This window comes from Nuphar pumila, chromosome 7 (genome assembly GCF_984573655.1).
Source record: "Nuphar pumila chromosome 7, dmNupPumi1.hap1.1, whole genome shotgun sequence".
Taxonomy (NCBI): Eukaryota; Viridiplantae; Streptophyta; class Magnoliopsida; order Nymphaeales; family Nymphaeaceae; genus Nuphar; species Nuphar pumila.
In genome coordinates this window covers 103,902,375-103,920,418 of record NC_143255.1, presented here as the reverse complement: position 1 = coordinate 103,920,418, position 18,044 = coordinate 103,902,375, and the positions used below count along the sequence as shown (strand labels likewise).

Here is an 18,044-nt window from a genome sequence, read left to right as displayed (position 1 = left end):
TCTGGTGACACGAATAGGATGCACTTCGATCTGCCGACGTGACCTGCATATGTACAAATAATATTGTAACATTTTAATATATTTTTAATTATACAACAACAACAACTACGCCTTCATCCCAAAATAATTGGGGTCGGTGATATGAACCAAATAAGAAAATCATTCTGGGTCTTCCATATGAATCCTTCTCCTCCAATCATTTCTATCCAAAGTCATGTTGTTGGTGAGGTTCAAAGCATTCATATCCTTTCCTATCATTTTTATCCAAGTCTTCTTAGGCCTACCCCGACCTCTTTTAACTAATATATTTTTTCATTTCTCCATTCTTCTAATTGGCGCATCATTAGGCCTTCACCGAATATGTCCAAACCACCGTAAACGATTCTCTCTCATCTTATTTTCAATAGATGCAACACCTACCTTCTTACGTATCTTCTTATTTCGAATCTTATCTTTTATTGTATTTTAACACATCCATCAAAGCATACGCATCTCAGCTACACTCATTTTTTGAATATGATGTCTCTTGGCAGCCCAACATTTTGTACCATATAGTAAAGTGAGTCTAATTGTCGTCCTATAAAACTTTTCCTTCAACCGCAATGGCATTCTACAATCGCACAACACTCAAGTTGCACTTTTCCATTTCATCCACCCAACCTTTATCCTATGATTTACATCTCCATCAATTTCTCCATCCTTTTGAATGATAGATCTCAAATATTTGAAACAGTCATCCACCGGTGTATGATATTGTTTTGATTGATGAATCTAAAGTTGGGGTTAATGCTAAGTTAGAATTATGGAGACAGACATTGGAAGCAAGAGGTTTTAAGTTGAGTAAGAGTAAGACAGAATATATGGAATGTCAAACAATAATTGTATATTTCAATAAAAAAATGTAGCTTTACGTATTTATCAAACAGTAATTTTTATTGATTAAAGAGTCTGTGTTTAGGGTTGGTAAACGAACTGAACAACCAAACATAGCATGTTGGGGCTCGACTCCTTTACCAATAAAAGTAGCTTGTGGCTTAGCTCATGCACATGTTTAGGCAAGCCAAGTTTGAGCTCGGCTCACCTCTGAATGAGATGAGCCGAACACGAGCAGGCTCATGTAAAACTTTTTATATTATTTATATGTGAGATATATTTTTTATATATTATACTTAATAGTTCATATTTTATGTATATATTTTTCATGCATCCTTCTCTTTTTATATATTCTATATGTTACTTTCTTTATATATTACACTTAAAATATCTAGCATGCATAAAAATAATTTGTTTTTTTATCTATACGAGCTCTCTCGAGCCAAACACCCTGTGTTTGGGATTGACTCGTTTAAGCTATACGAGCTGCTCGTAGCTCGTATTGCCAGCTATACGAACCGATCACGAATGAGTTTGTGACGAGCTGGAGCAGAGTCACGAGCTGCTCGATTCGTTTATCAGCCCTATCTGTGCCATGGTGCCTTACTTTTCAAAACAATGTACTTATCACGCTCCATCTCTGTGCCATTAGCTTAAGCCTCTATAGTAAAATGTTATCAATGCGTGTTCAAGCACGCACCCAAAAAAAGGACTCGTAAAATAGAAGGGGGTCGAGTACATAAATCATGTAGGGGTGTCAACGAGTCAGGTATGGTTCGGACTCAGGTGGAACCAGATCTGGCCTCGATTGTCCGGTATGGTATCGCATCCAGACCTGGGTCTAAACAGACCCATCATAAGAGAAACCATACCCGAACCCAATAAAAACTACATAAATCAGACTCGGGTCATACCTGGTAAATTAAACAATATTTTTTATTTTTTCACATTAAAAAATTGCTTGTCTTACTCGAAACTCGGGTCGAGCCTGAGTTTAGTATAAAATTTTACAAACTATACCCAGTATTAATCAGACCTTCGAGTCCGGATTCGGGTCTTAATCGGATCGTCTTATTTTATCACCTTACCTGAACCCTAGTGTTTGGTATGGGTCGGGTCCGGGTAAACCCGACCCGTTTCCACCGGTAAAATCATGGGAAAGTGGAAGGCGTACGTGCAGTGGAGGGAAAAAAGGGAAAACAGGTTTGGTGGGGAAAAGGAGACCAGGACCCGTGATGGTGGGCCCCGCCCCGGTGAGGTTCGGTTGGGGTACCCCTCAGGACCACCACGTCAACCTCACCACCACGACGTGAGCCCAAAAACGCGTGCACGTGTTACCCCGGACTCGACCGTCTGCCCCACGGTCCAATCATTGGGGGTACTTTAGTCTTTTTCTTACGAGTAAAATCCCTGCCCATACCGTCCCAATTCCCAAGTCCCAACTCGCCCAAGGGAACACAGCGGAATGAATAAAAAAGAGGAAGACCGAATTGGCAAATTTGCCCTTAACGTAGACCACGTGATTCCATGAGTTTTGTTTTCTCGACAGAACGGAACCTTACCAGTTGTACAACTATACCATTGGGATTCGAACTTGCAACGTCCCAACACAAGGTGACGATGGATTAGGAGAGATATAATATAATAACGGGTTTTACGCAGGTTGTGAGCAAGAGGACGAACTAGTCATTTTTCGGGGGAATATCCCTTCACGTGTGGGGATTTTGTCCACACCACAGCCTTAGAGATGCATGTGATGATCCAGCGTTTCACCACCATCGGGATTAATCATAGACCTGGATGCCACGTCACTTCATACGCGTAGGTTGGAAGCAATTGGTGAGATGTTGGTTTCCCCAGTACTGTCGAAAAAATCGAATCCTTTGTTGGGTTGTGTTAATGTTGAAGATTTTAATATGATTCCCCCTCCCTCCATTCAGGGAAGAAATAAAAACCTTGTTGGAGATAATATGGACTTAAAGATTTTGGCATCATTCATGCCAAATGCTTCAAAAAGAATTTTTATCATGAGAGAGAGAGAGAGAGAGAGAGATGGAGACCTGATTAACTGAAGATAGCATGGCATTAGGCTTCATTGAAGCCAAATGCTTGAAAGGGAAATATGAGAGAGACAGAGAGATGATTGAAGACAATATGGGTTTATCAAGCTAAATTTCTCTTGATTTTTTTTTTAATTCTCTCAAAAAAAAGCTATATGCTTGAAAAAGGAGAGAGGAAAAAACCTGATTGAAGATAAAAATGGGTCTAATATTTTGGCTTCATTCAAGCCAAATGCTTGAAGAAGAAGTAGAGAGAGAGAGAGAGAGAGGCATAAAAGAACTCTTTAATTAGAATGTACTTTACAAATACCAACCAAAATCGGTCCTAAAAGGTGTAGGTACTTGGGCTTTATTTTACAGAAGAGTGATAGGGTACAGGAACATAGCAGTTCTTGAATTATTTCAAGATAGAAATTGGCCAATAAAGAAGAGGCATGGAGATAACTTTGACATGGCTTCGCTTTCGATAAGTTAGTTTAAGTTGAAAAAATAGAAAACAGTAACGGGAAATATTTAAAGGAAAAAACTTTGAAAGATTACCCTGAGAAAAAGGAGAATATTAGATAATACACTTACCATCTATAAAAAAAAATACAAAAAAAAAAATCTGTGAAAAAAGAAGATACACTTACGAATATTGAAGTACTCGCTTCAAACTTGAAAAACATTTTTACTGTAAGCAACAATGACGATTATTGACGCTAAAAAAGTAAGTCCAACATGCGGCAGTTGTGATTTTGTGTTGGGCATGTGCCTCGGTTGTTCAGCGATGTTAAGGTTATTTAGCTCGGTGAAATATGAGTTATCACTTTCTCTCACTCTCTAAAAGCCGATGTTGACAGCCCAAATTGTCATTTGTGTGGTTCATAGAATATTGGCTATTAAATAGAACATATTTGTTACATCCTATTTGTCTCATCTACTTTCAGTTGTAAGATCTCTCTCTCTCTCTCTCTCTCTCTCTCTCTCTCTCTCTCTCTCTCTCTCAAGGTTGCAAGTTCCAATCAGTAATAATTTTTGCCATTTCTGTTTTGAATAAGAGAGTCAGTAAACAGCAATTTATTATCACTCAAAATTATTTTATTCTTGTTACCAATCATGGAACAACGAACAAGTATTATCATCTTTTAGTGGGAAGGGGAGCCCCCCACCGTGAAAGGCAAAAACAGATGTCACACTACACCGCCAACTGTGCCGTGTCCATGACGGTGGGGGAATTGAGATCAGGTTCACTGTGATTGCACACTCTCATCACCCACCATCTGCTGTTGGGTCTCACAGCTTACGGGCTCATCACACACCATCCGCTGTTGGGTCTCACAGCTTACGGGCTGTATCCCAAAGATGGTGAGTGATCAGGGGCAGCAGCACGCTAAAAGTGTGCAATCACATTGCACCTGATCCTCCCTCGATATTGAGGGTGGCTGCCTCTTGTGCCCACTGAAATACTTTATTGAGTTTTACACCTGATCCTGATGTTAGAGTTCATTTCTGACCTCGATCCGTAAATTCAATATGCTTCATTTGGAGAGGACCACACCCCAAAGGCCGGGATCCATATCTATATATATATATATATATATATATATATATATATATATCCAAGTCACTTTCACTTTTAAAATTCAAATCATTAAATTATATCCTATTATTTTATGAGAAATATGTTCAACTTTTCATTTGTTTGTAAAACGAAGGACTTACTCTATGCCCAAAATAACTATCTATTTTCAAAATTGTCATTTCTGTTAACCGTGTTTTGATTATTTTAATCATTTGAAGGTTAGTAATATTAATCTAGCTAATTTAAAGTTAGATAAAACACACACATGTACAGGGACAGGAGTAAACAGTGAACACCAAAAACTCCGGACGCAACCGCTGCTAAAGATCCGGGAAGAAAAAGCCTCTTTGCTAGCGGTCACACCGCTGCTAAAGAGCCAGGAAAAAAAACATCTTTAGCAGCGGTCACGTCGCCGCTATAAGGGGATCTTTTCATATAATGCGTGTGCACCGCTGATCGCGTGCGTGCCCGACTGACAGTGGACCAAAAACTCATCCGCTGATAGAGGGAGAGAGGGTGCACAGTACATTTACACACCCATATATTAAAAACCATAAATTTTCATATTTTTTTGTGTTTTTTGTGAATTAAGCTCTACAGATATAAATTATATTTCCAAATTAGACAAGCTTTGGATCATGTGATTGGTACATGCCTGCAGATTTTTCAAGCTATTCAAAAATCAACCGCTAACAATGTACCAGCATTTCATGCCTCGACAAATTGTATCTATAGATCCTAAAGTTACAACCAAAGATTTAATCTTTAGCAAACAAATTTATGGGATCAGACTGAAACTGATGCAGCTCACACCCATGACTTTCAGCTTGATGGGTCTAGGTGCATTAGGTCCACCCTATCATTATCATCATCTCTCTCTCTCTCTCTCTCTCTCTCTCTCTCTCTCTCTCTCTCTCTCTCTCTCTCTCTCTCTCTCTCTCTCTCTCTCTCTCACACACACACACACACACACACACATATATATATATATATATTTGAAAAATATATGTTGGTTTGTACCATGATACCATGGTGGAACACTCTTGTTTGCATAAATCTAGGCACCAAGTGGTAAATCTAACCTTGCAAATATGTTTAGCATGATTTATTTAGTATATTAGAAGGATTTATCATGTTTAACACACCATAAGATTCAATTGTTGAGAGGGTGAAAAATTAATGACTCACAGTTCATGAAAATAAGGGTGATTTAAAAATGGTATAAAATATCATATTGCCAACTTTAACACATGAAAATAATAAATAGAATAGGCTAAACATGATCAAATGGTTAGCTTTTGCTGTTTGAAGCTTAGATCTATGTAAATCAAGCATGTACCATCACAAAAGTATCTTTTATTTAATATAAGAGAGAGAGAGAAGTCGGTGGCCCCAACCGAAGGACTAGATAACGACAGAGGAAGGCAGCGTGAGAGGAGCCTGAACAGTGACATCTCTCAATTAATATGCATTTTGTACTTTTATTATGTTTGGATGGGTGAAGTGTAATCAAGAAAACTGTAAAAAAACAAGCAGCCGCCCAAGTTTGGTGAGGAGGTGAATCCAACTCCAAGAAATGCAAGGTGAAGCAGTAGCCGCAGCCATAATCTGTCGATAGAACTCCGGTGCCTTTCTTCCCCTCCATGCATGATATCATCTTCACATCGTGTCTTTTTTTTCTCTTCCACTTCTCTCCTTTCAGAAGCAAGAGCTTCTCTTCTGTATTCGATAATTTGAGGTGAAAACGGTGTGAGAAGAAGATACCCATCAACCAAGAAGAAGAAGAAAGAGGAGGAGAAGGAGCGGAAGAAGAAGAAGAGAAGATGGCAGCTGGTCCTTCTCCAAAGATATCATTTGGAATCATAGAAGAAGAGAGTTTTGTGGGCTCTTCATACAGCCAAGTCATGCAGCAGGCATCAAGCACACCTGCTACAAACAGTACACCTGAAAAGAAGAGGAGAAATCTCCCTGGAACACCAAGCAAGTATCTGTATTTCATCAAATCACACACCATAGTTGGAAATACCTTTTTTTTTGTGAGAGTTGTAAAATCTGAAGCTAATTGTCATGCTTTTTCTCATCTTGTCCACAGATCCAGATTCAGAAGTGATTGCACTCTCACCCAAGACCCTAATGGCCACAAACAGATTCATATGTGAAGTGTGCAACAAAGGGTTTCAGAGGGAACAGAATCTGCAACTCCACAGGAGAGGCCACAACCTTCCATGGAAGCTGAAGCAGAAGTCCACCAAAGAGGTCAAGAAGAAGGTCTATGTTTGCCCAGAGCCCACATGCGTCCACCATGACCCATCAAGAGCCCTGGGTGATCTCACAGGCATCAAGAAACACTTTTGTAGAAAGCATGGTGAGAAGAAATGGAAGTGTGAAAAGTGCTCAAAAAAATACGCGGTTCAGTCTGATTGGAGAGCCCATTCAAAGACATGCGGCACGAGAGAGTATAGATGTGATTGTGGAACCTTATTCTCCAGGTAATCAGAACAAAATAACACTAACTAATCATAACATTCACAATAACAATAACAACATTAACAAGACTAAGATATACAAGAACATCATGTGATTGTGATGATTGAGATTTACTCAAAATTGGGTTGTTTTTCTTTTATCCTTTGTTTCCTTTCTCTAGATAGATTCCATTCCTAACAAGAAAGGAAAAGATGGTAGTTTTCTTACTGGGTAGAGTGTGCAACTTTGAAATTATTTACTTTTTCAAAAACCATCTGTTGCCACGTGAATTTTTTTCTGTATTAAATGCTGATTTATGAAAATTCTTGTTTTCTATTTATCCTTGGAGATAACGCCATTGCCGGTCTTTTCTTGTTCACGTGTTGCCTAGTTACATGAGCAACAGCATTTGTTCCTTTGTGAGTTGGCCTGGCTTGAACAGGCTGGGCGTTTTGCAGGTACCACTTTGATGGAACCTTTTAGCGCTTGAAGTTTTGAACAATATTAATTTCATTCCATCTTTGTTCTCTCTTCGTTCAAAAAATCTTTTGTTTGCTTTGAGTTTTTTTGCAGTTTTCCTTAATTGGTCTTGCAGTTGTTCTAAAACATATGAAAATGGGATTCATAATTTTCGATTGGTCTATCTAATATATGTGCATGCAATTTCCATGAATTAGTTTTGTAGCTTGGCAGCTTCAATAAAAGTATCCTAAGTCTATGTGTGAATTTGGTATTTTGTGGTTTTTAGGCTTTTTGTACTACGAACTGCTCATGGAGTTTGAAGAGATGTATAATATCTTTGTACTCTAGAGACAAAGCTTCAATTGTTTCTTTTTGTTCTCAATTATTTTGCAGGCGTGACAGCTTCATCACACATAGAGCATTCTGTGATGCATTAGCTCAAGAGAGTGCAAGGCTTCCCAGTGGAATACAGCTATACAATCATCAGCCTTCCGATATGCTCAGGCTTCAAGGAGGTGGACCACAATTTGATCATCTGATTCCTTCATCAAACTCTTCCCTCAGATCACTACCATCTTTCTTTCCCTCTGGGCTCAATCAAAATTTCCAAGAAGGATCCCATACCCTCAATGAATACCCCGGCTTGACCCAAATTCCTAGTCTTTCTGGCAACAGTAGCAGCAACAACAATCTTGCAGCCAATCTTTTCAACTTGGGGTTCTTCCCAAGCAGCAGTGTTTGCAATAAAAATGATGGGACTAACAACACCCATCTCACACATTCAGGCTTATCCATCCCAGACCAATTCAATGGCAATATTTTGAGTGATCACATGAGTGAAAGCGTCTCTTCTCTCTATGGCTCCCATATACAGAACGGCACAGTTCTCCCTCAGATGTCTGCCACTGGTTTGCTTCACAAAGCTGCACAAATGGGTGCAACTGCAACAGACAACAATGAGAGCTTGTTGGGAGGATTTGGTAGCTCTACTACAAACACCATTGGTCTCAATTGGCAGGACCAAAGATCCTCCCCATCTTCTTCATCTTTTCCAACCAGCAACTCCTCCAGCTTCCACATGACCAACCTGGACCAGATGAGGTCTAACTTCAGCAACTGCCAAGTGAACCACTTCCAAGATATCATGAATTCTCTAGAAAATGGAAACATGCGTGCTGCCTTTAGTGGTAATCTCAGAGCCAGAGGGCCTGAAAATGGGAGTTCTTTTAATGCTACCGATTGCATGAATCTTGAAAATCAGACCTTAGAGTCTATTGAGGAGAAACTCCACCAAAATTCTGCTTCTGCACTTAGTTTGGGAGGGACAGACAGGCTGACCAGAGATTTCTTAGGGGTTGGAGGTATGAGTAGAGGGTTTATGGGAGGAGGGTTCACTCAGAGAGATCACCATCATGAACAGAATGTGAATTTTGCATCCATGGATTTGGAAATGAAATCTTACAATGAAGGGTACCTGCACTGAAGGAAGGATTGTCATTAGGCTAAAAAGGGCCTACGCAGAGAGTAAGGTATGTCAATTAGGTGAGAAATATTGTTAGTGAAGCTTAGTTCATGATTTTGGTAGTTAGGTATTAGGACCAGACAATAAAATATGTTTGCCTTTGGCCTGGTAGCCTCATCTTGTGTTGCGTAGCTTCTATAGTGTTTGGCAAGTAATAAGATTAACAGTGTTAAACATACCATTTCATGAACAAGAGGTACTAGGCCGTTTTTTTTGTTCTCTCTTGCTTTATGTAGAGTTCTTGGCCGGTAAGAAGTAAAAGAAGAGGAAACTTGTGAACTTTTTTTTTTTATGTTCTATAACTTTTAAATTCAATCTCAAACATGTATGCATGCATGGATGTATGCGTGAGGATTTGTGCATGTTCGTGCTTTTCTGCGTGTGGGGGATCGTACAGAGGTACACACGAGAGAGAGAGAGTACTGTGAAAGCTAAATCGAGATTATTCTGTCATCTTTACGTAGAAGTCCTTTTTAGATTATGTTTCATGAATAATGTGGATTTATTTTCCAACTGCAACATGGAAAATAACATATGGAAGACCTACTTTTTGTTTGGCATTATTTGATCATATTAAGCTGTTTCTCATTCTTGAATCTTTCGTTTCGAGATAAGAAAATATGCTCTAGTTTATGGCACCAGTTTCATTTACTTTGGTCAACTATCAACCAATCAATTTAGCTGTACGAAACATGCTTAAATTCGTTTAATTCCTTTTCTGTTGGTTTCCTTTAATCTTCCATGCATAAACTACAAAATTTTTGTACTCTGTCTCTCTCTCGCCGTTCATATATATATATATATATATATATATATATATATATGTTAGTTCTGAAATTTTACAAGCTTTCCATTTTCATTTTTTAAAAATTTACCATATGGATGTGTTATGCTTGCTTGATTTCATAAGACTGGCTCTTGATTAATCATCCAATTGTGACACATGGGTAGGTTTTGTTAAGGTTTGAAAATCAATGGTGTTCTTTCAAAAAAAAAGGAAAATCAATGGAGAAATTTTTTTATAGATATTTGAAAGTCAAAAGAACACAGAAAAACGCATTCCAAGTATAAATTCCTAACAATTGGACCATATCAAACACATCTGCAGGATTGGATTTGTGAAAATAAAAGGAATACCCTGTACAGATCACATGGTTTGTCGATCACGACCATATATAGATAGATAGATAGATAATGAGTGGTAGCTCGACAACATTTAGGTGGGCAATTACCAGCAGACTCATGCTGACTGTCCATCGTGGCCTTGATGGACGGCCAGCAAAAAAATGTAAAAAATGCTGAAAACAGTTTTTCTTGCCGCCTCTAAAGACGCTAAAATGAACAAAATCGCGTTTTAGCATTTTATTAACTTTTTTGCACTGATCGTCCATCAAGACCGCGATGAATGGCCAGTGTGGCCAAAGGGTTGCGGAGGTTACGGTGCTCCTAGAGTCCCTACTCCCTCTTATAAACAGTTGGATCATTTTCAATTCAATGGTTTAGATGGAGAGTTAAATGTACATGTCCTTCCATTATTATTGGAATCCCAAAAGGTAAATGAGTTGGGAGGGACATTTTTTAACGTTTAGATTAAATGCCTCTCTCTCATGCATAATGAATGGATGATGAACCTTGGCATGATCACACACTTATGCATCTCTCTCGTGCATAATAAATTGATGATGAACATGAATGCATGGCATGATGACACAGCTATGCATCAATCTCTCTCATGCATAGATGGATGGATGATAGACATGAATGCATAACATGCTCACACATGCATGCTTCTCACTTTTTCCTTTAAAAAAACTTCTCTCTCATGCATACATGGATGGATGATGTTTAGACATTCATGCCATGTGAAATGCTTTTACACATGCATGTCATATGCATGCTGCTGTGATGTAAGTGGAGTCTGGTTGGCAATAATATAAAATCCAAAGACGGTTTTTCTTTAAAGCTTTGGAAATGGTTTTTCTTAACTCCTCATTTACTTTTTTTTGTTCCCAATAAATATAGAAAAGCACAAAACATTTAACTCTTCTAAACCGTTAGATTGGAAATGATCCAACGGTTTATATGAGGGAGTAGGTGCTCACGGAGTACCTACTCCCACATACTAGAAATCATGTGTTGGTAAGTTGTATTTTCTCAATTAAACTTTATAGATGTACTCAACATAGTTTAGAATCATGTATTGATCATGTTTTTTTAACATAAAAGTAGGATTTTTAAGTAAAAAAAATTTGATACATTGTGAGCCATTGATTTTTAAAGGTCTTAAAAAACATACAAATATGTTGTAATCACATGATCCAAAACTGGACCCTATAGATCATATCTATAAGGTCTGATGAACTAAAAAGATTAAGAAATTTAACAATTTAAAGTTTCTATTATGTGGGAATAGGTACTCCCGGAGCATCATATCATTACCATATATATATTAGAATTGTGAATTTTCAACTAGATCCCACAAAAAAGGATGGGATTATCATGGATTATGGGTTCATTTAACACAAATCATATTTTACATCTGGTAGTTTGGATGTGAAAAATCGTTTTTTGTGTGGTTACATTTTGATGCAACCTGGATAATTCACTTTTGTCCTTCTTAACATAATATTTTAATATTCAAATGTATGGGTCAATCTTTAATAACCTCAGCTATATTATCAGATTTTCCTAAAACTGCATGAATAGTGAAACCCTCCTATTTGTACCAAATTTGTGGTTTTCGCCTTCACACTTAAGTAATTATTGATCCATTACCTTAAATCTTAATTCTGGATAGGGCTAACCTCTATCGTTGGATCTTTCGAACAAAAAAGTAGAAACAAGCCAGTAAATGTACTTATCATTATTACTTACTCATATCATGTCATTTCTCACTTTTTTTTAAAGGAAACTCATATCAAATAATTTCTATAGAAAGAGTTTTCCTAAGTCCCACTTTTGCGTTATGAACAATGAATTTTTACCCTTCTCCAAAAATTTATTTGCCTTTGTGTTGCTTATATGCAGGAATGTTCGATATTAATCGGTTTTTGGAAATACACATAAATTAGCTTAGGCCCACTTTTAATTTGCAATAATCAATAATGAGTATGGATCTTAATTACACCCAATATCAGTTGCAAAATCTGGACCTTTCACACACACACAGTCTGCATGCACAAGTGTGTGTTGTAGAATATGCCAGACATTAATCATATCAAAATGGTATACAATTGTCTTCCTACGTCCCAACTTTTCAATTGTCAAAGATACCAGAATTGACTGAATTTGTGGATAATAAAAATGTTCTGCCAAGTTTTGACGGCAAATAATGACATAAATTGTCTGGAAACATAAAGACTGGGCTTGTGCCTAGCATATAATATTCTATATATTAAGAATCCAGCCTCATCAGTATTATAAATGATCAGGAAGTGGAGTCAATTTTACTATATTATGCATTTTCTTGCACATTGTGTTATTTTCTTAAGAATTTTTATTTATGTACGTAATTATAATAAGTTTATTCGCACACATCTTCATGCTTCATGCATGTATTTGAATGTGTGCATGCATGTATGTGTGTGTGTGTGTGTGTGTGCGAGTGCGCGTACATGCCCGTATATAGCCCTTCTCCTTTTGTAGACAATTATTTCTTTGTTCCTGTTATTCATTTGTATGATTAGTATGATTGCTGCTTTCGTTATCATCCATCTGTCTAAAATAAATGGCCTGATTTTGCTTAATTTGTTGCTACTCTCAGTTGACATGAAACCGCAAAGACCAATTTCATAGCATTATTAACACATTTTTTTAAAGAAAAATATCATTGATAAATAGATGAGAAGGACAAGAGGCATACCCAAATGATGAGATATCATTTGGTAAGCCAAATACAGATAGAATAAACAAGATATCATTAGAACACAAAAGCATCGGGGCAAAACCATCAAAAATAACCCCCCACACCCCCAAACATCAATAGCTTTTTTTGTATCGATCGGGAGTAGAAATCCACACATCTGAAGATCCCTTATGAGCCAAAAGCATCACCATGGACAAAGAACCCACCCACACCACTATAAGAAAAATGTGAATTAGCGACGGCCGCTATCCATCGCAAATCCGTTGTTGAACTGTTTAGCGATGGATTAGCGATAGATATCATCCATCACAATTTCTTGGTCGCTAAATAGCGACAGAACTGATCTGACGCTACTTCCGTCGCTAATTTGAGATGGATTAGCGACAGCCATGATCCATCATGAGTCTGTCGCTAAATAAGCATGAAATTGGTTTTGCAACAGATACATATCCGTCGCTATTTTAGCGATGGATTACATTCGTCGCAAAACCAAATATTAGCGATGGATAATATCCATCGTTAATCCGTCACAAAATTTAAAAAAAAATTAAAAAAAGTTTGTTTGAAATAAAAAAATTAAAACAAATTGACACTTATGCACATGTTAATTAAAAAACTAGAAAAGAGAACCGACAAACATGTCAATTACATAATTGCATCCAACATGATTTGTTTGTTGTTCACAAATGTTAAAACAAGTGTGTGAGAAAAGCAAACAATCTCACTTAAGAGGGTGAGATTGCACACTGCCAATGAGAAAACCACTTCTCAAAGGTGAGTTTTGTTCAAATCATCAAAGTAAGTGTGCTCCATTGCCTTCTTTACAAAGATTCTTTTTGAGGGATCATATTGCAACATGTTCTGTAGATGTTAGAGCACATATGTAAGTCAAGGAGTTAACATGAACTTATTGATCTAAAAGAAAAAAATGGAATGGGGCATATAATACCCAGGGAAGATCCATGCCAAGAGGGTGAAGATCTATAACTGTTGTTAATAAACTCTTTGGCTTCCATTGTGGGTACGTACTCATACCAGTTTTTTAGTGCACTTACACCAGGCCACACCTCTTCATTTGGAGTTCCCAGCAACCTACAGCCAAAGGAAATAATTTCTAGTTGACCATTTGAAGCAATGCAGTAGTTCATATAGAAGGAAAAACTAATGAAGTTAAGGGTGAGCTAGTAGAACCTGAATATGTGCAATAGTTGTTGAAGTTCAGAGTATCCTGGAAAGAGTGCTTGATTTGTAACAAGCTCAGCTGCAACATAATTTCAATCTTTATGTTGTTGAAATAATAATAAGCATGTAATTGGAATCAGCATTTCGAACATACCATGTCTATTGGAGTTCATCATCAATAGAAAAATCAGCATTTCGAACAAAAGACAGATATTCAACCACTGGATCATAGGTGTAATTATAGCTTAAAGCGTTATCATTTGCAAAATCAGACACATAAACTTCCAATCCTGCAGTATGAGCATCCAAGACAAGAGATGTATGAGGCAGTAGATACTGATTTGCGCCTGTGGGCCATATATAACTCTTTGGCACTAGAATTCTAGAAGCAAATGTCTTAATAAATGTGAAGTTCTTCAAGAGTGAACCATAGTTTAGATTAGTTGAAGGATCAATAGTTCTTGAATCTGGAAAGCGTAAAATTAGCTTTGTCTTGGTGTCATTAAAACTATTCACAATGTTCCTCAAGAAACCAACTTCTGGAGATGAAATATAATTAACCGCCACCCCCTTTGATATAGAAAGAATGCATGCCCTCATGCCCAGTTTATGTTGTGTATAGAGGACATCATGCTGAAAGCGAAAGAAAAGAAACAAAACAGTATTAGACAGAATCACAAATATCAAACATGAAATGGAAAGAAAGAAAAGTATAAATGGTAAGAACCAATAGAGCCAGATTCCTACACCTATTCCCTCAAAATGTACACTTAAGCAGCTACTTTACACGAGACTCTCCTAAAAAGCTACAAAGCAGCTTTGGTGGAGAATGCAACAATTATGAGAATCACCAAGATAAAAAAAAATGGAAACAAAATATGGACACTAAGCATGAATATGATGCAAGCGATGCAGGAAGTGAAACACTGGTAGAGTGATCAATGCATTACCTCCACATTCAACCAAACACTTGGAGGCTTCAATTGCACCACATCTTCAACTCTAAGTGTGAGTTGGAGATCAAAAAGGTCATTATGAGGATTCAATGCTTGAACCACTGAAGAAAAAAGCAAGAAAAGAAAAGATTTCAGGTTTCATAACTGCATAATAACCCAAAAGAAATTAGCACGCTCTACCGCATAATGGTGCATACCAATATGAACATAGTCCTTCCAGTGCATCCAACCAATAAACAATAACAACATTCCCTCTAATGTCAACAAAGAAGAAATTTCTTCGGCTACAAATTGTCCCACCATTGGCGACAATCAGTCAGATTTTACCTAAGGCAAACTGGGGACTGGAATCTAAATTTTTCTTTTTTTATCAAAGTTGCAAATCCCATATTTAAGTCATAAAAGATCCTTCTTTAACTTATTCATAGTAGCTTATGAGCTAAAAATTCGTGACATGGCATTGAAAACAAGAAGCAGAATCAAATTGGTCTTTCTATAGCTCACAAATTTGTATAGAAGAGAGGACACTTAATACAATTGGACACAATGCAACACCTAGATTCACAGAGGAAACAATCGTTGAAGCAGCAACCTATCTCATTTAACTTGACTATCACGTTTTTCCCATTATAAAGAAAAAATGCATAAAATGAAAGGAGTGATCTATTGATCAATCATTGATAGACTTACGAGAGATATTGTTAAGTATGATTGATGAACTATAATCAACTAGAAACCACTCACTCGCGGAGACGCTGTTAACATTGTAAGTCTTGGTGCCCTTGGGGAAGATGTCCTTCACATTGGTGCTATTGGCTAGATTGATCTCTCGAATGCAAAATCCAACTTCGTCCTGCGACAACTGCACATCGCACCGGACAACCCCATCCTTCAAGCTCAGTTGCATCCCTACCGTATATGCCTGCGCACTCGAGTCAGAAAAGAGCCCTAAGAACCCATCCCTTGCCACCACCAACAGTCGGCTGCCTGTTGAACATCCATAGACCAAATGGAAAAGCTGATAAGGATAAAAAAAGAAAAAAGAAACAAAATGAAGAAACAAAATGGCAATTGTTGCAATGCGGAATCCATTCACAGGTGAATCAAACAAAGGGAAATCAAAACCACTCCTTCAAAAACAAAAAGAAAACTGTGCTCTTAACATAAACTAGTAATGATTCCAAATCATAAGGATAATCGCACTCCGCCGACTTTACATAAGACAACGTTTAGTTTTTTGAAGGCGATCATGAAAAAGTTGACAGATAAAATCACCTTGTTGTGACTATACGGAAAAAAATCCTCATATGGTTTCTCATTCATTTCTTTTGAAGGAATTGAATCATAAGAAAAATAACATCAAGCATTAAGAGATCAGAATCTCTACTCTTTTTTTTATTTTCTCCTTTAATCATGTATCCATCATTGGAAAACCCCATTGAAATACAAAGAGAGATTTGTAATGTGTTACCTCTGAGCATGAACGAAGTGGTGTGGATGGAGGAAGATGACGCTGTCTTCTGGTTGAGGGGCACCACGGAGGGCAAGGACAAGCTCGGGGCTCTATGATCACCTGGGCTTGATGCTAGCGATCACCTAAGCTCGATGATCCCTGACTGCGGGTTTGGTGCTTTGAGCTACGATGGCACCGACGAAGGCAACGACAAGGAGGATTTGGAGAGGAGAAAGGAGGGGGAAGGAGGGAAGAGAGAGATTGTGCCCTAAATGGGCCTTTTTATATCATGAATTAGCGACGGATTAGCAACGAAAAAATTCCATTGTAACATCCGCCGCTACTTAGCAACGAATTAGAAATAGAAAATTTTTTGTCGCGACATTTGTCGCTAATTTGCGACAGATTAGTAAAAAAAATCGTCGTTAATCTGTGCTTAATTTGTGATAGATTTTAAGATGAGATTTTTTTGTCGCTAAGTAGTGACAGATTTTGCGACAGAATTTTTCCGTCGCTAATTCTGTAACTAATTTCAATTTTATGGACGATTAGTTTTCTCTACCTAATCTGTCCCAAATTTACGATGAATTGTTTCTGTCGCAAATTTCTATCGCTAATGAGGGTTTTTCTTATAATGCACCAACCATCGACACTGGAGCAGAAGCATCGCAATCTATTGACATAGTTGTTGCAAAAGTCACACTATAGCAGGCTAGGACAGACCCCCCTTCAATGATCATCTTTTTGAAAAAAGAGAAGATGAATGCCCAGCTGCTAAGAAGATTTAGGAAGTAGAGTAGTGTAAAGAAGATCCAAACAGTCAGGCATCAACTCCCTAGAAAAAGAGATTCAATCGTCTGAATCTAAATAGAAAATCATCATCCAAATGACCGGTCTTAAATTCCTTCCACCTCATAACCAATGCAACCCACACACACATGCATACCTAGATGTCCATCCACGCACACGTACACACACATCCACAGATCATGGGGCAAAGCTTTAACATTTGCATTCCTGCTCAGAACAAACCAGACATGAATGACCCTCTGAAACAAGCCATAATCCACTATAACAGAATTTTTCTAGAACCCAACCACCAAAAATCCATATCGGGCCATTTTTGTTTTACCCTTTTTGTCACTTCAACTTTCAACAAGAATAATAGTTCAAGGCTTTACTTCTTTGCCCAAAAAATTCTCTCATTGTGCTCTAACCAAGTCAACCTCCATGTTGACAGCCACCAGCCTCTCCACACAAACTTCCATTCACCCCGACGATGACCAAGGTGTTGTGTGATTAGCACTCCCATGGAAAAAAATTACATTCTTCCATCTAATATTGAAATTCTCCCATACTTGATTCCTCGATGTACTTATGAAAGCGCATCCTCAAAAAAATGTGATGTGCATCTTCACATAAGTGTGATCTAAATACATAAACACATATTTGCATGTATTTTCTACTTAATCTAAACAGATAAGTGTGATCTCTATATATTTAGTAAAAAATCTGTATTAGTTTAAACATTTTTCATATTTATATGTGTTTTAAACTAAATAAAAAATTAATAGTTTATATTACATAGAAAAAACTTGATTAACTAAAAATAAAAAATTCTTGCTAAATTGATTTGATTAA

The 18,044-nt window shown here is 37.5% G+C and overlaps 2 protein-coding genes across 2 annotated transcripts; one reads left to right on the top strand and one right to left on the bottom strand.

Moving 5' to 3' along the window:
* The first annotated feature begins 6,010 nt into the window (after positions 1–6,010).
* LOC149832729 (zinc finger protein GAI-ASSOCIATED FACTOR 1-like) lies at positions 6,011–9,227 on the top strand. The gene is made up of 4 exons (XM_090014680.1): positions 6,011–6,080; positions 6,200–6,477; positions 6,590–6,986; positions 7,819–9,227. The coding sequence occupies exons 2-4, from the start codon at positions 6,321–6,323 to the stop codon at positions 8,906–8,908; spliced, it is 1,644 nt and encodes a 547-aa protein (XP_089870806.1). The 5' UTR covers positions 6,011–6,080; positions 6,200–6,320; the 3' UTR covers positions 8,909–9,227.
* A 4,926-nt stretch (positions 9,228–14,153) lies between these two features.
* LOC149832728 (glycerophosphodiester phosphodiesterase GDPDL4-like) lies at positions 14,154–17,671 on the bottom strand. Its single transcript, XM_090013292.1, has 5 exons — positions 17,621–17,671; positions 17,350–17,452; positions 15,695–15,937; positions 14,945–15,051; positions 14,154–14,627 (listed from the first exon to the last, which is right to left on the bottom strand). Exons 1-5 carry the CDS (start codon positions 17,669–17,671, stop codon positions 14,154–14,156), a joined length of 978 nt encoding a protein of 325 aa, XP_089869418.1.
* Positions 17,672–18,044: the final 373 nt, after the last annotated feature.